The sequence below is a fragment of the Ixodes scapularis genome, unplaced genomic scaffold (genome assembly GCF_016920785.2).
Source record: "Ixodes scapularis isolate PalLabHiFi unplaced genomic scaffold, ASM1692078v2 PGA_scaffold4__175_contigs__length_147842914, whole genome shotgun sequence".
NCBI classification, from domain to species: Eukaryota; Metazoa; Arthropoda; class Arachnida; order Ixodida; family Ixodidae; genus Ixodes; species Ixodes scapularis.
In genome coordinates, this window is record NW_024609879.1 from 49,043,926 (window position 1) to 49,061,102 (window position 17,177).

General features: G+C 47.3%; 1 protein-coding gene across 1 annotated transcript in view; it reads left to right on the top strand.

Annotated features, from left to right (window-relative positions):
* The window catches only part of LOC115314513 (fibronectin-like), a gene marked incomplete at its 5' end in the record, with an annotated part of 95,879 nt that extends 93,474 nt beyond the window's left edge, over window positions 1-2,405 (top strand). The window contains one exon of the mRNA XM_040211280.3: window positions 1,731-2,405. Coding sequence (XP_040067214.1) covers window positions 1,731-1,798 — 68 coding nt within the window. The remainder of the gene's footprint in view (window positions 1-1,730) is intronic.
* Window positions 2,406-17,177: the final 14,772 nt, after the last annotated feature.

Below are 17,177 nucleotides of genomic sequence, written 5' to 3' on the forward strand. Positions count from 1 at the left end.
TAGGTTCAAACTTTCAGATTTCTTGATTTCGTTTCCATCTGACTCAGGGCTTCAGGACTTAGCTATGGCACAGCTCATGTCCCCGCACCATATCCTTTTTTCATTACGGGATCCACATGCTTGAAGGTTTGAACATCGAATTGTTTTTACCAAACATGTCTTTAAACCCATTTTTGTCTGACACAAATACGCGCTTTTCATTGTCTGTCATGTAGTTGACAAAATGCCTCACTATACTCCGCGACAACCTTTCTTGGCAATGCAGTGGAAGGTACAGGCCCGCGTCCCCTCTCCCACTTTGAGTGTGCGCGGGCTCTCCTCCTCTCCCCGGAAATGGGGGAGGAGGAGAGCCTGCGTACACTAAAAATGGGAGAGGGGACGCAGGCCTGTACCTTCCACTGCATTGCCAAGAAAAGTTGTCGCGGAGTATAGTCCCACTTGTCCACCAGATGCTTTCAGACCATGCAGGGAATCCTCACACCCGGTCCGACGGTCCTAGTCCGAGGCCTTGTAAGAAACCTTTTTTTCAAGATTCACCAGCTCCGGAGGTCTCAGGACTTGCTCGAGCCCAAACTTGGTACCGACTTGCCTAGAGTATGAGAAACGTTGAGGTCACGCAGAGTGATAAACCATTGAATGCATGGGATGCTTTTTGCTTTCTAGGCTCCAACACTGGCCAAGCACTTAACCAAACAATATCTCTGCGGCCTCTAGTTGCCTGGCAGGTGTTCGTTTTATTTTGTGTGTTAGTAATATGACTAAAAAGTTTCCTTTGTTTCATTTTTGATAGAACAAACTTCGCTGGCGAGCCAGCCGTTGCCCTGTCGTATTCGTTCCGTCTTTGTCGTCCGCGCTTACTGAGACTATTTCATCCTGTTCAGTTAACATTGTCACGAACAACAAGAGCAGAAACAGCAATAGTACCCTTTCCAACTGAAACTTTATTAAGGCGAACTTGTGCCAAACAAAATAAAGAACAAGCGCAGAGACAGCAGACAAGCAGGTGGCAATTTAGCTGTGTAACAGCAACCGAGAGCGAGACTGACTCGACGAGGTCACACGCAGCTTCTTACGCAGTGCGAGCCGGCATCTCAAAGATTCGGCCCAAGCGTCCGTGGCGACTGACGGTGTTTTTTAAACTTGTGATTAAGTAACCGAGGTTAAAACGGTAATCTATTTTTTGGAGAAGGAGCAAACAAATGCTTGTTGCACGTCATTGCAACTGCCTTAATATGTCAGTAATTGTGTGAAGTAGCTATAGTATGTACCTACATTGTTTTTTTTTTTTTTTTGTAAGTGCAGCTCTTAGGCGCCCGTTTCCGGCTTAAGCGGTGTCGCGATTTAGCGAAAACATTTCCTGCTACATTAAGCGGGCAATCGTCTGCTATAAATTTGGAGGGAGATTCAGCGATTACTTCCCGCTAAATAGGAGGGGAGCAGAAAAAGAGGATGGGAAAGTACGGATGAGGAAGAGGGGCATAGCCTCCTCTCCGTACCTCCTCCTCGTCCTCCTCAAGAGCTGCGCTATAGTTCGGCATTCTAGGGGATTGTAAACGTCTGTCATTTTTTGTGCAAAATATTTTATGATTAAGTTCTTCGCCGGATCATCGGAACTTAAAGAAAGAAGCTTTCGTAAAAAAAAATGTGAAATGGCACTCTGATTTTTATTTGAATCTACTGGTCTTACACTCGAAGGGCGTGATAATTTACTTGCGTATGATTTGTTCCAGGTGCCGACCAACAGTCAAGTTACCTATGGCTTATCTTCTTGATAATGTTCTTATTTTATTTTCGCTGAGATCACCAGATTACAGTAAAGAAGGCAGTTGGGAGACGCCGCATCTCTACATTTCTATATCCGTCCATCACTTATTATTGGTCTTCGCGATGGCGCCATCTTGTCTTCCACCGCGCAGTGACAAGTCAGAATACAAGTTTCCATCAAGCTCTTCAAACTGATGCAAATTAGTTTTTCGCGGTGCTTGTCCGCATGTTCCACATTAAATTTTTATATGAACGACCGTATCGGGACGCAGCGGACTGATGAGACCCAGCATGAGAAGAGACAAGGGTCCCAGTTAACGAACTACAATACTTCACTCGTCAACAGCATGGAAAAGCACTCCCCAAGGCCAGGTAATGCGTTTTATTCAATCTGGTTATCGTTTTCTTCCTCAGATCCTCACATTATTGAATCAATCTTCGAACAAAAATTATCATTATATATGCTGCCTTTGGGCAACACGGAGTCAAATAAGAGAGAAAACAAAGAACACAAAAAAGCATAGAGAAAGAGAGCCCGCAATGTGAAACTATTTAGAACAAAAATATTCCTTCAATTTTGCATGAAGGCTAACAGGACCCACGGTGTTAAAGGAGCTGTGCAACGATATTCATTTGGAATGTTTTTCACTATACACGAGATTACTGGCACTAGTGGGAGTGAAGGATACTCGCACGCAACTCCGCTGACCAAGAAACTCCTTTGTTGCGGTGTAATTTCAGGGACAAAAGCAATCATTTTCATTCAATCTCTCCTTTGCGAAATTTCATGACGTAACGTGGGGATCGCAGTACACCCATAGAACGATATTTGGATGCTGTTCATAGATTGGACCCGAGCATTGCGTGGGCACTCGATTTGGGCTCGTGATAATCACTAGCTCGAGAAGCATTCGGGTAGTCGCCCGTGTCCAATCGCTGGAACGACGACAGTAGCCGAGCCATAACGATATCTGGAATTCAGCGCGTGTCTTGTGCTTTGCCAACCCCAGCGCGTGGCTATGATCTACGTTGGCGGCATATAATCGGCTCCAGATCACGTGGCCGCTTGTTCTGGCTGCGACTTGAGGGGGTGAACGCTGCTCGTTTTTCTTTAATTTTTTTCTGGGACTTCTATTGCGTGGGGTGAAAAACGAACGCGTGTTTCATAGGTCATTATAATGTCAGGGATCCGTTCGAAGCGGTATTTGCGCAAAGTACAAAAATTGTTGCATCGCCCCTTTAAATTCGAGCGCCGAGGGTACGTCGCAGTCGTAAATTTTATTCATTATCACTGTAATGGAAGTAACCCTCGAGCGAAATGTGTGTCTGTTTGTGTGTTCGCGTGTTTTTGCCCTGATTTAGTCATTTTTTAAGCTGTCCACCTAAATGAACGCCCTCACCCAGAGCACTGGACGAAACCCTCGAATAACATGTGCTATAAAACCCTTGCCAATGGTTTATTGCTGGCTTAATAAAGATGTTAACTATTCTAATCTAAGTGCAAACAGCAGATACTTCTTTACAACGACCTTGCTCAGATAAAAGTGCACATTTCTTTCTCAACCAAATGAACATGTAATTAAAAATAAATCAGTTGCTTTATTCACGAATGGTCTGCATACTGCAACATTATTTTCGCGTCTGTCATGTCTTGAACCGTGCTATGTCATTAAGTTTAAAAAACCTGAACGGAGATATTTAGTCTTTGTTGGGTTGGGAAGCGAGAGGCTGCGAAAATGTCAGAAGTTTTATTCGTCAAAGCTGAAGCGTTGAAGATTAGAAAAACCGCGGAAAGGGTTGGCAATTTCATTAGTTTTATTTATAACAAGTCCCACTGATCTACAAGATGTAAAAACTTGCATAATTCAACAACGAATATAAAAATGTACAAGTGTAATGGGCAGTCACATGCGCAACAATATTTGCTGAAGGAGATACTGATGAAAATGTTAAACAATACTGTAAACACCAGCACAAAGTGGAAAACTAGGCTAGTTTTTGACCTTGTGCAGTTATCACATTAGAGTATTTGAACCAGCTCTTAGGACCAACTAGCTACAATTAAAAAAAAAATGTAGTGGTGAGAATACGTGCCCTAAGCCACACCTGCCTTGTAAGTGCGGGTGCCCCATCGGTCAATCTTGTTACTTCAATGCAAATATCTCAAATGCTTTGTCAGTACTCCGCCAACAAAATTAAGGATCGTTAAAATATATATTTGTTTCGGAGCGGTTGGGGGGGGGGGGGGGGTTAAACTTGAACAGAGCTGCTACAATTGCTTTTGAAAATATCAAAAAATAAATAAGAAAACGATTTTATTTATACGTTAACACGCAGCATGTGGGTTACTCACTGTATCCGCAGTATTCTCAAGTTCCAATGGTATTGCTTCAAAAACGAAAGAGCGACAAGTCACGGGTATTTGTCCGTCACTCCATATTATCGATACCCGTATAACGCAGAGCAAGCACCATTTGTCTGTAATGGTCGAAGAGCAATGCAACCCCTTGGCGTGTGTCTTCAAAGATGTAGTCGACGACAGACCTGGCGAGGAAGGGCTAAATGAGGCCACCTGCACAAACGGTATTTTTTCAATGAACTACTGCAACTGCATACTGGGAGGAAGGGCAGCGGAACGAAAACCTCAACGTGAAGACACTCTTGGTGACACGACTTCTTGAAGTTATTAAATATGAAGACAACACAAACAATATCGCCGAAGTCTGAGTCGTATTTAAACACCAAGCTTGCGCGGTGCCGTAGCTCAAAGTGACGTTTTGTTACATGCTACAAAACATTGTTTACGTGACTACATGGTTCGGGGGAGGGAGGAGGGGGGGGGGGGGGTATATGAGGCATTCCTAAAGCGCTTGACACAAAAAAAAACAATCAAAGTTGGGGTTTTAAGTGGCTCCTTCAGCGTTCACCATTTAACGGAGCGAAGAGACAAAACAGCGGTTTCCCCAAACTGTTATTTTTTTCATTGTTTAACTAAGCGACACAATACTCAAGTACATGAATCTTGTGATTCTTGAAAAACTTAAGAGTAACAGTAGAAACCTACGCGTGTAACGTGATTCGGATCACTCCCCCGGCCAGTTTGGTGGACACGCGGTCTCGAATCCAAGTGAAGTCACGCCCGACAGTCTCCTGCTGCCTTACCGTTTCTGATATGAAGGGAAGAACTGACTCACCGAGAGCGGAATGCGCGAACATAAACTTGGTTTCCCTTTAAGTCCAATTGCAGCCGACGCTTCGATCCAATGGATCCTTTCACGTAGTGACAGAAAGGCATCGTTTCGACGCTCGAAGACTGTACGTTTGCTTACACCCATCAGACGCACTAAGCAAAGTGAATGCGAGGCTAACCTGCGCTTTTTTAGAACGAAGCTGTCTATGGCGAGGGTTCTACAGATTGTTCCTATGCGTCAACAAAAATCGCAACGCCCTTTGTTTGTCGTCGTTCCAAGCGCTTGAGTGCCTAGCTCTCCTGGGGTGACGGTCCCGTCGCGCGTGTCTACTTTCCTCTGGCTCCTCTGTGCAGCGATCGTTTGTACATTTGTACAAAATCTTGTGTCACGTGCCCTGGGATAAAAGAGTTTCGCTGGTCATCAAACTTCACTGAGTAGAATGGCACATTATTAGTTTTTCTGTGGGTGATTCGTTAATTCGACGATAGCGAGCCCAAGAAGACAACGAGCGCAATGATGATGCAATTTTCGCGCCGCTTGCTTAGGTTCCTCAGATCGTGTCTACTGCGTGATATGAAAAAGCGAATATGATTAGGAAGAGAAAAAGGGGTCAGGACAGAACGCTTTTCTAAAGTCGGACTGCTGTTGGACTTTAAGCGAGACCAAGTAGACCTGTTATCCTTTCAAAAGACCCCCTGACATTACAGCCATAGGCGCCTAAGCTTCTCGTCTCGTTTATTCGAAGTGCTGGCTAGATACGCGTGAAAATGGTTCTGTGCACTTTAGGGCACAGAACCGGAGACAAGACGAGATTTAGAGTTTTTGACACTTCCGGTATAATAAGCTCTGCAACAGACGAGGTATCTCTGTTTACGTCTTGTAGTCACCGGCATCTTAAAAAAGTCAGGACGTTCTGTATTCTCTGCGCACTGATTTATAATTCGAGCTTCGGCGCCTTTATCTACTAATTCCGGAGTCCCATTGGCCGAAACGATAATAACTATTCCGGGGCTCACCAGGATTTGTGTTTCTAAATTTGTCGGTGCGTCTAGGGTGCCTTCATGTGCGCTTTGCTTAGGGTGGAGACATCTGGCCATTTTGTCTCACACTTTTATTTTTATTTTTTGTTCAGAAGCGCGTGAAAGCACGTGTCCCTGCACGCGCTCGTGGCGCTGACTGTGCTACGGCGACATTTTGTTTTCGTCGATTTCTTTGTATTTTACGCGTGAGTGCGTGCTGTCGGCATCGGGCACTACAAAGGGTGGCATCACCCTAAACAGAAGGACATTGAGGCACCCTAGGTGCGTCATCCAAGCCGCTGCATTATGCGTATATTCGAGACGCTCATGAACCCACCTGTTGTATTGTAGTTGGCCCATACATCAGTTATGCTGTCCATGTAAAGATCTATACAGAAAAACGAATGTCAAGTCGATGACGAGGAGAATGATGATGGCAGCAATGCCCACCCTCACGATGGTTTTGTTGCGATTCCAGGTGAGCTCGTTCGATCCCGTCTGTTGGGTAATGTTGACGTCCACTGCACCGGATACGTGGTCTCTGTCCTTGGTCATCTTTGTCTCCGTCACGGTGATGCATTCGATGAAATCCCCGCGTTCCTGTCCACCGAGCTGAGGCATTGTAAGCAGAAGCAGACAGTAGCACCGATGGGAGCACGGGATCACGCGCAGCCGACGTGGCGCAAGACACGTGCGAACCAGATTCGCGACGTGAGCTGAACCAGAGCCTCATATCTACACTCTAAGAAAAAGTGAGCACCCCCCCTCGTCATCGTGCGTTTTGACGGCTGTAACTACCCCACAGGCTTACTTAACGACCCACTGGGCTCCAGCCATCGAGAGTTAGCACCCTGTTGGCAGGTGACAAGCATGGGGTAGTCACGTTTTATAAACTCTTGAATTGAACATTCAAGTGCATGCAGTCGTTCAATAGTAAAAGTCACTTCAAAAATCTCAAAAAGTACTTGAAACTTGTTTTCTTTGTGCGTTGGTTATCATTTATTCAAATTTGAACCGGTCGAAACAAGCGTGTGGCTCAGTTCACCTAAACTGGCAGAAAACAAACAAGTACAGGCAACTTTGGTAGGCACCTGCTAAAACCCGAGGCAGATAAAAAGTATCGCGGTTGTCCTTTTAGGTTCCGTCGCGGGTTTTACCATGTACAGCAGTAAACAGCTGGCAGCTGGCGTCGTGCTCGAAGAATCTCTAGAAAAGCACAGGAAGCTACGCACAGGCGTGAGTTGACTTGAATGTTCGCCGGACGAGATACTCTCGTCGTCTTTTATTGTGCGGTTCAGTAAAGAGTGTGCTCTCAATAAAGGTGTGATCGGTCAGTTCTGCGTGCAGATCAGTTGAAACTGGCCTCCTCGGTTCCGCCGAACTTGCGCGCCTGTCGTACCCAAGTTTTTTGCTTTTAAGAGCAGTGAAGTATGAAGCATTGAACACCACGACTGAGGCCGGACAGGACGAACGTACACAGATATCTGGGATCATGTCCGTGTATTTCACTATTTCTCTGTCTCGAGGTACATGATTCGCCTTCTCTGGTTCATTTGGCACATTTCATCGAGCATACTCGATAAAAAAATGCTTCAAGCAAGGCCGGTTCAGACACTAGCGTTTGACAGCGTTGCGTCGAGAACCGAAAGCCACTCACCGGCACGTCTGTGCTTCGTATCAAGCGTGGAATCCAATTCAAGGACTCATCTTGGCACGCGATATAAGCAGCAGGAATGTCCTGTATTTCGCGTTCGTTGCAGGTGAAGGCACGGGCCCGAAAGCAGCAATTCTGCACTGTCCTCTTGGCGCGAGCGCGAGCGCACAGAACGGATATTTAGCGAAAAGAAGAAAACTGAAATCACGCTTCGGGGAGGACCGGCGGACGGGCTTCGCTAAAATCACCTGCGCGTGCTCAGTGTACTCAACGTGTACCCAACCGCCGCTAAAGTCAGTCTGGATATGTACAAAAAGAAAAGAAAATGCATCCGTGTGTTCAGAAAGTTGTGATTGCAGAAATTGGTTTCGATTATTAATACAATTAATTAAACAGGCTTCTGTATACTTGAAGTGTAGGCAAGCGAGAAAACGAAACTGTTCAAAATGTGACGTGTAGCAACTATTCAAATTTATTTATAACCTGCAGTTCACTTTTGCAATGGCCCTACATTAGAGATACGAGCGCTTTCCTAAGGGCAGTAGAGGAAAAGAATATATACGGCGAAATCTTGCACAGTCTTTTCGTATTTATGCAAAATATGGCAGTGGTCACCATCCTAATCGGTCACACAAAATACAGCAGTATATAACCTGGTGGTGTCGACTAGACGTGTGTATAGAAATGGAGAGTGTCAATATGTGATGTTGTATCTTGTGCTGTTTCTGAATGCGTTGATGTATAAGATGCTGTGATGTCTGTATGTCGCGTATGAGTGAAGTGTGGCGTGGGATATGTACATACGGCATTGTCTGGCGAGGCGCTCAGAGCAAAAATTGCTGGTTTCTTTTTTTCTTTAGTTTGAGCGCTGTCCGTTAGGTGGCGCGTGTCGCCGCCCAATTCAAGGAGTTGCGCGTTTACGTGTCTACTTATTTGAGTGAAAAACATGGAGGCGTTGCGTTCCATGGCTCCACGTAGCAGCCACAAAGGGTTCCGTCTGGTTCGGTCCTCGGCCTCTCGTCCAAATGGGATCAGTCCCATAGCCAGGTGAATGGGTGTTCCGTGCGGTGAATAGCGCCAAGTGCGTGCACAGACGCGGCGAGGATTACCAGGGACTTGAAAGTGGATAACGAATGCCAACAGGTGAGCAGGAGCGTTGAACGATCGGAACCGACGCCGCTTAAATCGGTGATGCTTCGCCTCGCCGCTGTCAACCGAAAACGCCGGATCACTTGCGGCAAGCACAGCAAGCAGATGCTCTGTTCAATAAAGATATCATTCCATTTGTCGCTATTTTGTTTCCTTCTTTGAATGTTGTCTGGCCGCGAAGTAAATGCAGCCGGCCTCGCGAAAGCAATCGCGAACAAACCCCCTCGAATGCGCCCCCCCCCCCCCCCCCCCGCCTATCTCACATCGTCGCCCCTACTCGTATTAGGTGTGGTGCCGGTGCTTCGAGGCGCGTTTCGGAGTGCTTTGTGCGCACGGAATGCAGCGAACGGGCGTACGCACTTGAGAATCGTATTTTAGCAAAAAGCAGTCCAGCTCGCTAGGCCTTACTCGTATTGCTCCACTGTCGCTTGCCAGCGGCCATGTTGCTTTTGGGGGTGCTCACTATGATTACCTGCTGATTGCGTGCCGTGTGACTGCCCATGGGGTTGTTAGTATAACGAAGGGGGGGTAGCGATATCTGTGACGGCTTCTGACTACCCCAAGTGTAGTACCCTACGACAACCCTTTTGTTGAGAGTGTAGGAGGCTCTGGTGTTAACACGTATAGAGTTGGTCGTGGGTCTTATATAGGCTGCTCTGGCTTAAAGCCCCTCGATGTGTTTGCCCTTGGAAGCAAATGGCGGCGCAGCACTGAAATGAGCGGGCCTTGGAAGCGAATGGCGGCGGAGCACCCGCTCATGGCACGTGTCTCGCGCGCTTCCACAACAATGGTTGGCGGTACTTGTAAAAAACGCTTTTATCAAGGGGCTTTACTCTGGCTGATGAGTGGACGACACCTAGCGGGAAAAAGCACCGAACTCACAGGAGCATGTCCTTTCGCCGATTCCTGCTTTTCCCTTGCGGCTCACATGATTGCACGTTGCCGGCGGTTGCCGCAGTACCACATAAGTAAAACGAGAGAAGCTGCGTTGGTTGTGACTTCATGAACAAAAACGGCAGCCACGACAGGGCCGCATGGTAAACTGTGACGTGTAATGGCTTAACGGATTATATTCTTCTTGCTTTATTTCGCATTTTGTGCATGTTGAATTATATACTTTTATGACCTATAGGGTGCGTACTGGTGCCTACAAAAATGGCTTTTACCTGGATGATCGTTGAAGAACAGCAGCACGAGGCTCGGTCTGCGACACGTAAGTAATTCTAGTTTTTCTATATACGAGTATTATTAAAGCTTTACGTTCTTGTTTCTTGTCCGGAAGGCGTAGGCAAGCACTTTGTTGTGAAGCAGATCATCCAGGAGATAGAAGCGCGATTCTCAATTGGTACCACAATCGCTGAAAGTAGCGAATGGTTACCCTGGGCATCTAGGTTGAACATTTACATTTACGTTTTAGATAGGCTTAGAAATTGACGTATCAAAGTCTGATTGTTGGAGGCGATTGCCTGCACCAATCAGATGCACATACGTCACTTCCGGGACCTTTTAAAACGCACATGTGAATATCGAACCAACGTTGGTTCAACATAGTTTTCCTAGTGACCCTGTCGTTACTTTAGCATAAAGGTGTTTTCCAGATCGCTACTACGAGGGTCCTAAGCAAACGCAAACAAAACATCGTGCGTTCATCAAACTTTCTCAGAGCTGTAGAAGGGGCAGTATGTAGTCCTTCCATCGTTTCCCCCAAAGAAAGCGAAGCTTCTGGATGCTCCCTTGCGCCAATATATCAGCGCGGGTTTTAAACGTACGGGATAAAAATCGGGGCAAACCAATTTGAAGCGAATTCTCGCCTGCTTAAACCCTAGCGTTCTGCATTGAGCTGGCTTATAGCACAATGCACCATGACCTACTCTCTATGCCTCTTTCATTATTAGCTGCGAGATGTTTTAGTGGCGCTCTCCTACGGTTCCCCCTTGTGACGTCATTACCTTGCAAACAAGTTTGATGATGTTTGTAAATAGCATGCATGGTGGAAGCTTGAATCATTGCGCTCGCAAAGGAACACTGCCAACACCGCCAAAACTAAAGTTCTTTCATTCCTCTTATTTCCGTCGATGATAAATCCTTTTCTGACGTCATAGTCAGCGTTCGGCCAAGCGTGGAAGGCCGACCACAGCGACGCGTTTGGTCGCGCACGTCGCCAATAGAGGAGGCACAGCAAGCAGATAATCTGGCCGCCGCCATGTATCTGCACGTGCGAGCAAGCATGTGCTAGTGCCACTAAATAAGCTACGCTTCAGAGTAACGACACTTGGCCATATTGTGTCTTAAAATCATGGTTTTCAGTTATCTGAAGCTTTATCTGAAATCACAGGAAACGCTTTTTCGCCCTCCACAGATGTTTAAAGAGTTGGCGACTGAGCAAATCAATATTACATGAGCTTCCTTACACCGAATCTAAGGCTGAGGAAGTCCCACTTTTGAACCATGACGATCCGCAGTTGCGTCTGCCCTGCATACGAGCCAAAATGGCGGCGCCCACAACAATGTCGGGGAACGGAGTGCCGATTCTCTAAGCGCAGCTCATTTAGTGGCTCTAGCATGTGCAATTGCGAATTCTCGAAGCAGCATCCACGCGCTCGCTACACGTGTTTGCACGCATGTGGCAAAAGCCAAGCCGCCAGGCTCGCACTTGTCAGCCCTTCGCCCGCCCTCTCGAGGACGAACGAAGATCCAAAGGAGCCGAGACGTTGGTGGAGACGGCGGCAGGGATTGTCGTCCTCGTTGCTGCTGTTACCGAATGGTCCTGGATAGTGTGCTCAAGCATCATGAAGCTTTAACAAAACAAGCGAGTGCGAAGTAGGAATGATTCTCTTCTGCTCCGCGACTTTTAAAAATAATTTTCATTGTCTTAGCGCTCGTCCGAATCTCCATCACCTGTGATATGCACTCACCGCTTCGCATTTGTAGCTCAATAAAATTATTTTAGCACACAGACCAGCGTCAACGAGAAGCCGGAGGGAAAAAAAAAACCTGGAGAATCAATTCCTTATTCTTCCACCATGTTGCGACTAGTGCCCGCCATCTATAGGACGCAGGATTTGGGAATAGACCCATCGTTGCTACAACTCAGTTGGAAACTGCCATAGAGCCTCCTACGAAAATGTGGCTTCGATCAGTACTAAGTTCACAATTGATATAATATTTGCTCCCAAGAGACTATATAAAATTAATAGACTCCATTTTTATGGAGTCTTTTGCGCACGCTTCTTAGCAGTATCTTGAGATCGAGCGTATAAGAGGGCGTAATATTTAAACGGTCCAATACATCTCTTTTTCGCCATCTTGAGATATGCGGTACCAACCACGCCGTCTATATTCCGTTTCACTTTATGTTATATTGCAGCGAAGGCTAGAAGCGCGAGCCCATAGCGTTGGTAGCTGCCACTGATCTCCACTAGCGGGGGCTGGATGGCGCATTGAGCAAACAGGTATGAAGCCTGCGGAAGTGAGCGGCTTGTCCCGGAAGTGAGCGCTTGGCAGGCTTTGTAACCCTTCCGAATGCTGGTTCGAAAAGCGTCGAGGGCGCTGGATTTTCGCTTGTTTCCTGAAGAGAGCCTGCTTGTTGCACAGTAAGAGCGCATGCGAACCCGAGAAGTATCATGGGAAGCCATTCAATGTAAACATTTTGAGATTCTAGTTGATCAAGTAGTGAATATGTCCCAAGTTCAAATGCCTCATTCTCGAGATTTAATCCAGAACGGGAGTATTAAACCCAATCAAAGACACAAAAAAGCATGGTCCAGAATATCGACTGAATGCACTAGGAAGCCCAGCGCACACCCGACTTCCGGGACAAGCATTGAACTTCCGTTGGCTTCACTTGCGCCTGGCTCGGCGAGCAGCTAAGCGCCATCCAGCCCCCTATAGTAGATATCAGTGGTAGCTGCTTTTGGTGCACGAGAGCTTGTGCCTGCGAGATGTGCCCCAGAGCAAGGAGCCCGCTCCTTGTAGCCTTTCCTGCGGTACAACACAAGGTGAAACAGAATATAGAGGAGGGGTGGCCAATATGGGGCTCGCGAGCAGCATGCGGCTCTTCGCCTGTTACAATGAGGCTCGCGGCTTCCCCCTCCCCCCTCTCCCCCCCTTACACACACACACACGCCTCCCTCCCGGTCACCACGAGCACTTCCCCCAAAAAAGAAATAGAACGCGTTTTAAATCGAAAGACAGGTTGAGGTTTCGTAATCGTATGCTTCTGCTACCCTACGTACAGTCGAACTGATTTTGACTCGGATGTGTCGAAAGTAGTTCGAGTTTCGTTTGTTCCACTGGACAAATATCCCCCCCCCCCCGCCCCCCCCCCCCCCCCCCCCCCCCCAATGGGTCTTGGAAGTTTCGTGGGTTTGTATGCGGCTCTTAGGCCGGGTCAGCCTGGCCACTCTGCACTCTAAGAAAAAGTGAGCACCCCCCCTCGTCATCGTGCGTTTTGACGGCTGTAACTACCCCACAGGCTTACTTAACTACCCACTGGGCTCGAGCCATTGAGAGTTAGCACCCTGTTGGCAGGTGACAAGCATGGGGTAGTCACGTTTTATAAACTCTTGAATTGAACATTCCAGTGCATGCAGTTGTTCAATAGTAAAAGTCACTTCAAAAATCTCAAAAAGTACTTGAAACTTGTTTTCTTTGTGCGTTGGTAATCATTTATTGAAATTTAAACCGGTCGAAACAAGCGGGTGGCTCAGTTCGCCTAAACTGGCAGAAAACAAACAAGTACAGGCAACCTTGGTAGGCACCTGCTAAAACCCGAGGCAGATAAAAAGTATCGCGGTTGTCCTTTTTGGTTCCGTCGCGGGTTTTACCATGTACAGCAGTAAACAGCTGGCAGCTGGCGTCGTGCTCGAGGAATTTAACCAAATCTCTCGAAAAGCACAGGAAGCTACGCACAGGCGTGAGTTGACTTGAATGTTCGCCGGACGAGATACTCTCGTCGTCTTTTATTGGGCGGTTCAGTAAAGAGCGTGCTCTCAATAAAGGTGTGATCGGTCAGTTCTGCGTGCAGATCAGTTGCAACTGGCCTCCTCGGTTCCGCCGAACTTGCGCGCCTGTCGTACCCAATTTTTTTGCTTTCAAGTGCAGTGAAGTATGAAGCATTGAACACCACGACTGGGGCCGGGCAGGACGAACGTACACAGATATCTGGGATCATGTCCGTGTATTTCACTATTTTTCTGTCTCGAGGTACAGGATTCGCCTTCTCTGGTTCATTTGGCACATTTCATCGAGCATACTCGATAAAAAAATGCTTCAAACAAGGCCGGTTCAGACACTAGCGTTTGACAGCGTTGCGTCGAGAACCGAAAGCCACTCACCGGCACGTCTGTGCTTCGAATCAAGCGTGGAATCCAATTCAAGGAATCATCTTGGCACGCGATATAAGCAGCAGGGATGTCTTATTTTTTGCAACGCAGTCAGACGCACGCAGTCAAACATTACTGTCTCAACCAGGATTTAGATAATTTAGCATACGTATTTCGCGTTCGTTGCAGGTGAAGGCACGGGCCCGAAAGCAGCAATTCTGCACTGTCCCCTTGGCGCGAGCGCGAGCGCATAGAACGGATATTTAGCGAAAAGAAGAAAACAAATAACGCTTCGGGGAGGATAAAAGGCTCTGGGGAGGACCGGCGGACGGGCTTCGCTAAAATCACCTACGCGTGCTCAGTGTACTCAACGTGTACCCGACCGCCGCTAAAGTCAGTCTAGATACGTAAAAAGAGAAAAGAAAATGCATCAGTGTGTTCAGAAAGTTGTGATTGCAGAAATTGGTTTCGATAATTAATACAATTAATTAAACAGGCTTCTGTATACTTGAAGTGTAGGCAAGCGAGAAAACGAAACTGTTCAAAATGTGACGTGTAGCAATTATTCAAATTTATTTATAACCTGCAGTTCACTTTTGCAATGGCCCTACATTAGAGATACGAGCGCTTTCCTAAGGGCAGTAGAAGAAAAGAATATATACGGCTAAATCTTGCACAGTCTTTTCGTATTTATGCAAAATATGACAGTGGTCACCATCCTAATCGGTCACATAAAATACAGCAGTATATAAGCTGATGGTGTCGACTAGACGTGTGTATAGGGATGTAGAGTGTTAATATGTGATGTTGTATCTTGTGCTGTTTCTGAATGCGTTGATGTATTAAATGCTGTGATGTCTGTATGTCGCATATGAGTGAAGTGTGGCGTGGGATATGTACATACGGCATTGTCTGGTGAGGCGCTGAAAGCAAGAATTGCTGGTTTCTTTTTTCTTTAGTTTGAGCGCTGTCCGTTAGGTGGCGCGTGTCGCCGCCCAATTCAAGGAGTCGCGCGTTTATGTGTCTACTTATTTGAGTGAAAAACATAGAGGCCTTCCGCTTCTCGCGGCGTTCCATGGCTCCACGTAGCAGCCACAAAGGGTTCGGTCTGGTTCGGTTGTCGGCCTCTCGTCCAAATCGGATCAGTCCCATAGCCAGTTGAATGGGTGTTCCGTGCGGTGAATAGCGCCAAGTGCGTGCACAGACGCGGTGAGGATTACCAGGGACTTGAAAGTGGATAACGAATGCTAACAGGTGAGCAGGAGGGTTGAACGATCGGAACCGACGCCGCATAAATCGGTGATGCTTCGCCTCGCCGCTGTCAACCGAAAACGCCGGATCACTTGCGGCGAGCACAGCAAGCAGATGCTCTGTTCAATAAAGACATCATTCCATTTGTCGCTATTTTGTTTCCTTCTTTGAATGTTTTCTGGCCGCGAAGTAAATGCAGCCGGCCTCGCGAAAGCAATCGCGGACAAACCCCCTGGAATGCGCCCCCCCCCCCCCCCTCCCCTTCCCTCACATCGTCGCCCCTACTGTATTAGGTGCGGTGCCGGTGCTTCGAGGCGCGTTTCGGAGTGCTTTGCGCGCACGGAAGGCAGCGAACGGCCGTACGCACTTGAGAATCGTATTTTAGCAAAAAGCAGTCCAGCTCGCTAGGCCTTACTCGTATTGCTCCACTGTCGCTTGCCAGCCGCCATGTTGCTTTTGGGGGTGCTCACTGTGAGCACCTGCTGATTGCGTGCCGTGTGACTGCCCATGGGGTTGTTAGTATAACGAAGGGGAGTAGCGATATCTGTGACGGCTTCTGACTACCCCAAGTGTAGTACCCTAGGACAACCCTTTTGTTGAGAGTGTGGTATAGAGCAACGTTACCAGGAGGGCTGAGCTCGGCACGGAGATATCAAGGCGAGTTCTCCGCCAAACTCGCCGCCCGCCGCGATTGGTCGGCGCCGTGCATGACGACACGCGCCGTCACTCCCTAGATCGTGACGTCAGAACGGAGGGTTTGAGGCGGTTGGAGAGTGGCATATCCGGAAGTCGCGGCGAGATGCTGTGACGTCATTGTGACGTGGCAGAAGCCGCCGCGGATGGGAAAAGCTTGCTGGCTCCGACCTAGGCGAGTTTGGGCGAGTTGGGCGCGAGAAGAAGGACAAGCGTCCAAAATGGCAGCGTTTTTGTTCGTGTTCCGCCGTCGGCGTAGGTATTTTGAGCCACGCCATTGTGTTCGACATAGATGACGTTCATTTTCAACAACACTATCGCCCCTGGAAAGACGTGGTAAGGTGGCTGTGCGATGAACTGCGTGGCGAACCGGGCTTGAGGCGATGGAGCCGTTAATGGACCGTCGTCCCCGTCGTGAATCCTACAAACGAATCCTACAAAGTAAAATCTAGAAACAAATGTGTTTTTACCGGCAACCTGCAACCAGGAACTTAATTTATCATTATCTACAGGCATTTATAATTATTGTGGTGGTTTACTACGCTGCGTAGATGCAAGAAAGACGCACTTGATAAAATTTAAACTAAAACAGAAGATCGAAGAAAAACGATGTACATGAATGACGGAGACAAACAACTGTGTAATTTCTCTCTCATCTTCCTCCCTCCACACCGTATTTTGACAAACAAATTGTTCATTAATTGTTTATACTGTAGGAGTTTAGTCTTTCAGAACATGGCGACATTGTTACCTGTAGACAAGCAATTTAGTCACTGTAGTACAATTGCTAGCCTGGCGTACTTAACCTGCATCACGCAGTAGTGATACAGGACCGCACGCCGGTACGATGCTCATCTAGATCGAAACGGGCAGGGGTGGGGATTGAACCCAGGATTCTGGGTTCTGCAGAGCGAGCTTTCGCTTCACGTGCACCCTATTTTAAAAGACATATTGTGGCGGTGTGGGGGGAGAAAAATGAAAAAGAAATTACACAGTTGTTAGTTGCGCCTTTCCTGTATGTTGTATTTCCTCCATTTTCTGCTTAGCTTATATCTTTATCAAGCGCGTTTTTCTTGTATCTACGGCAGCGAAACATCAAAATGTCTAACCAACCAGCTCATATCCAAGCGAA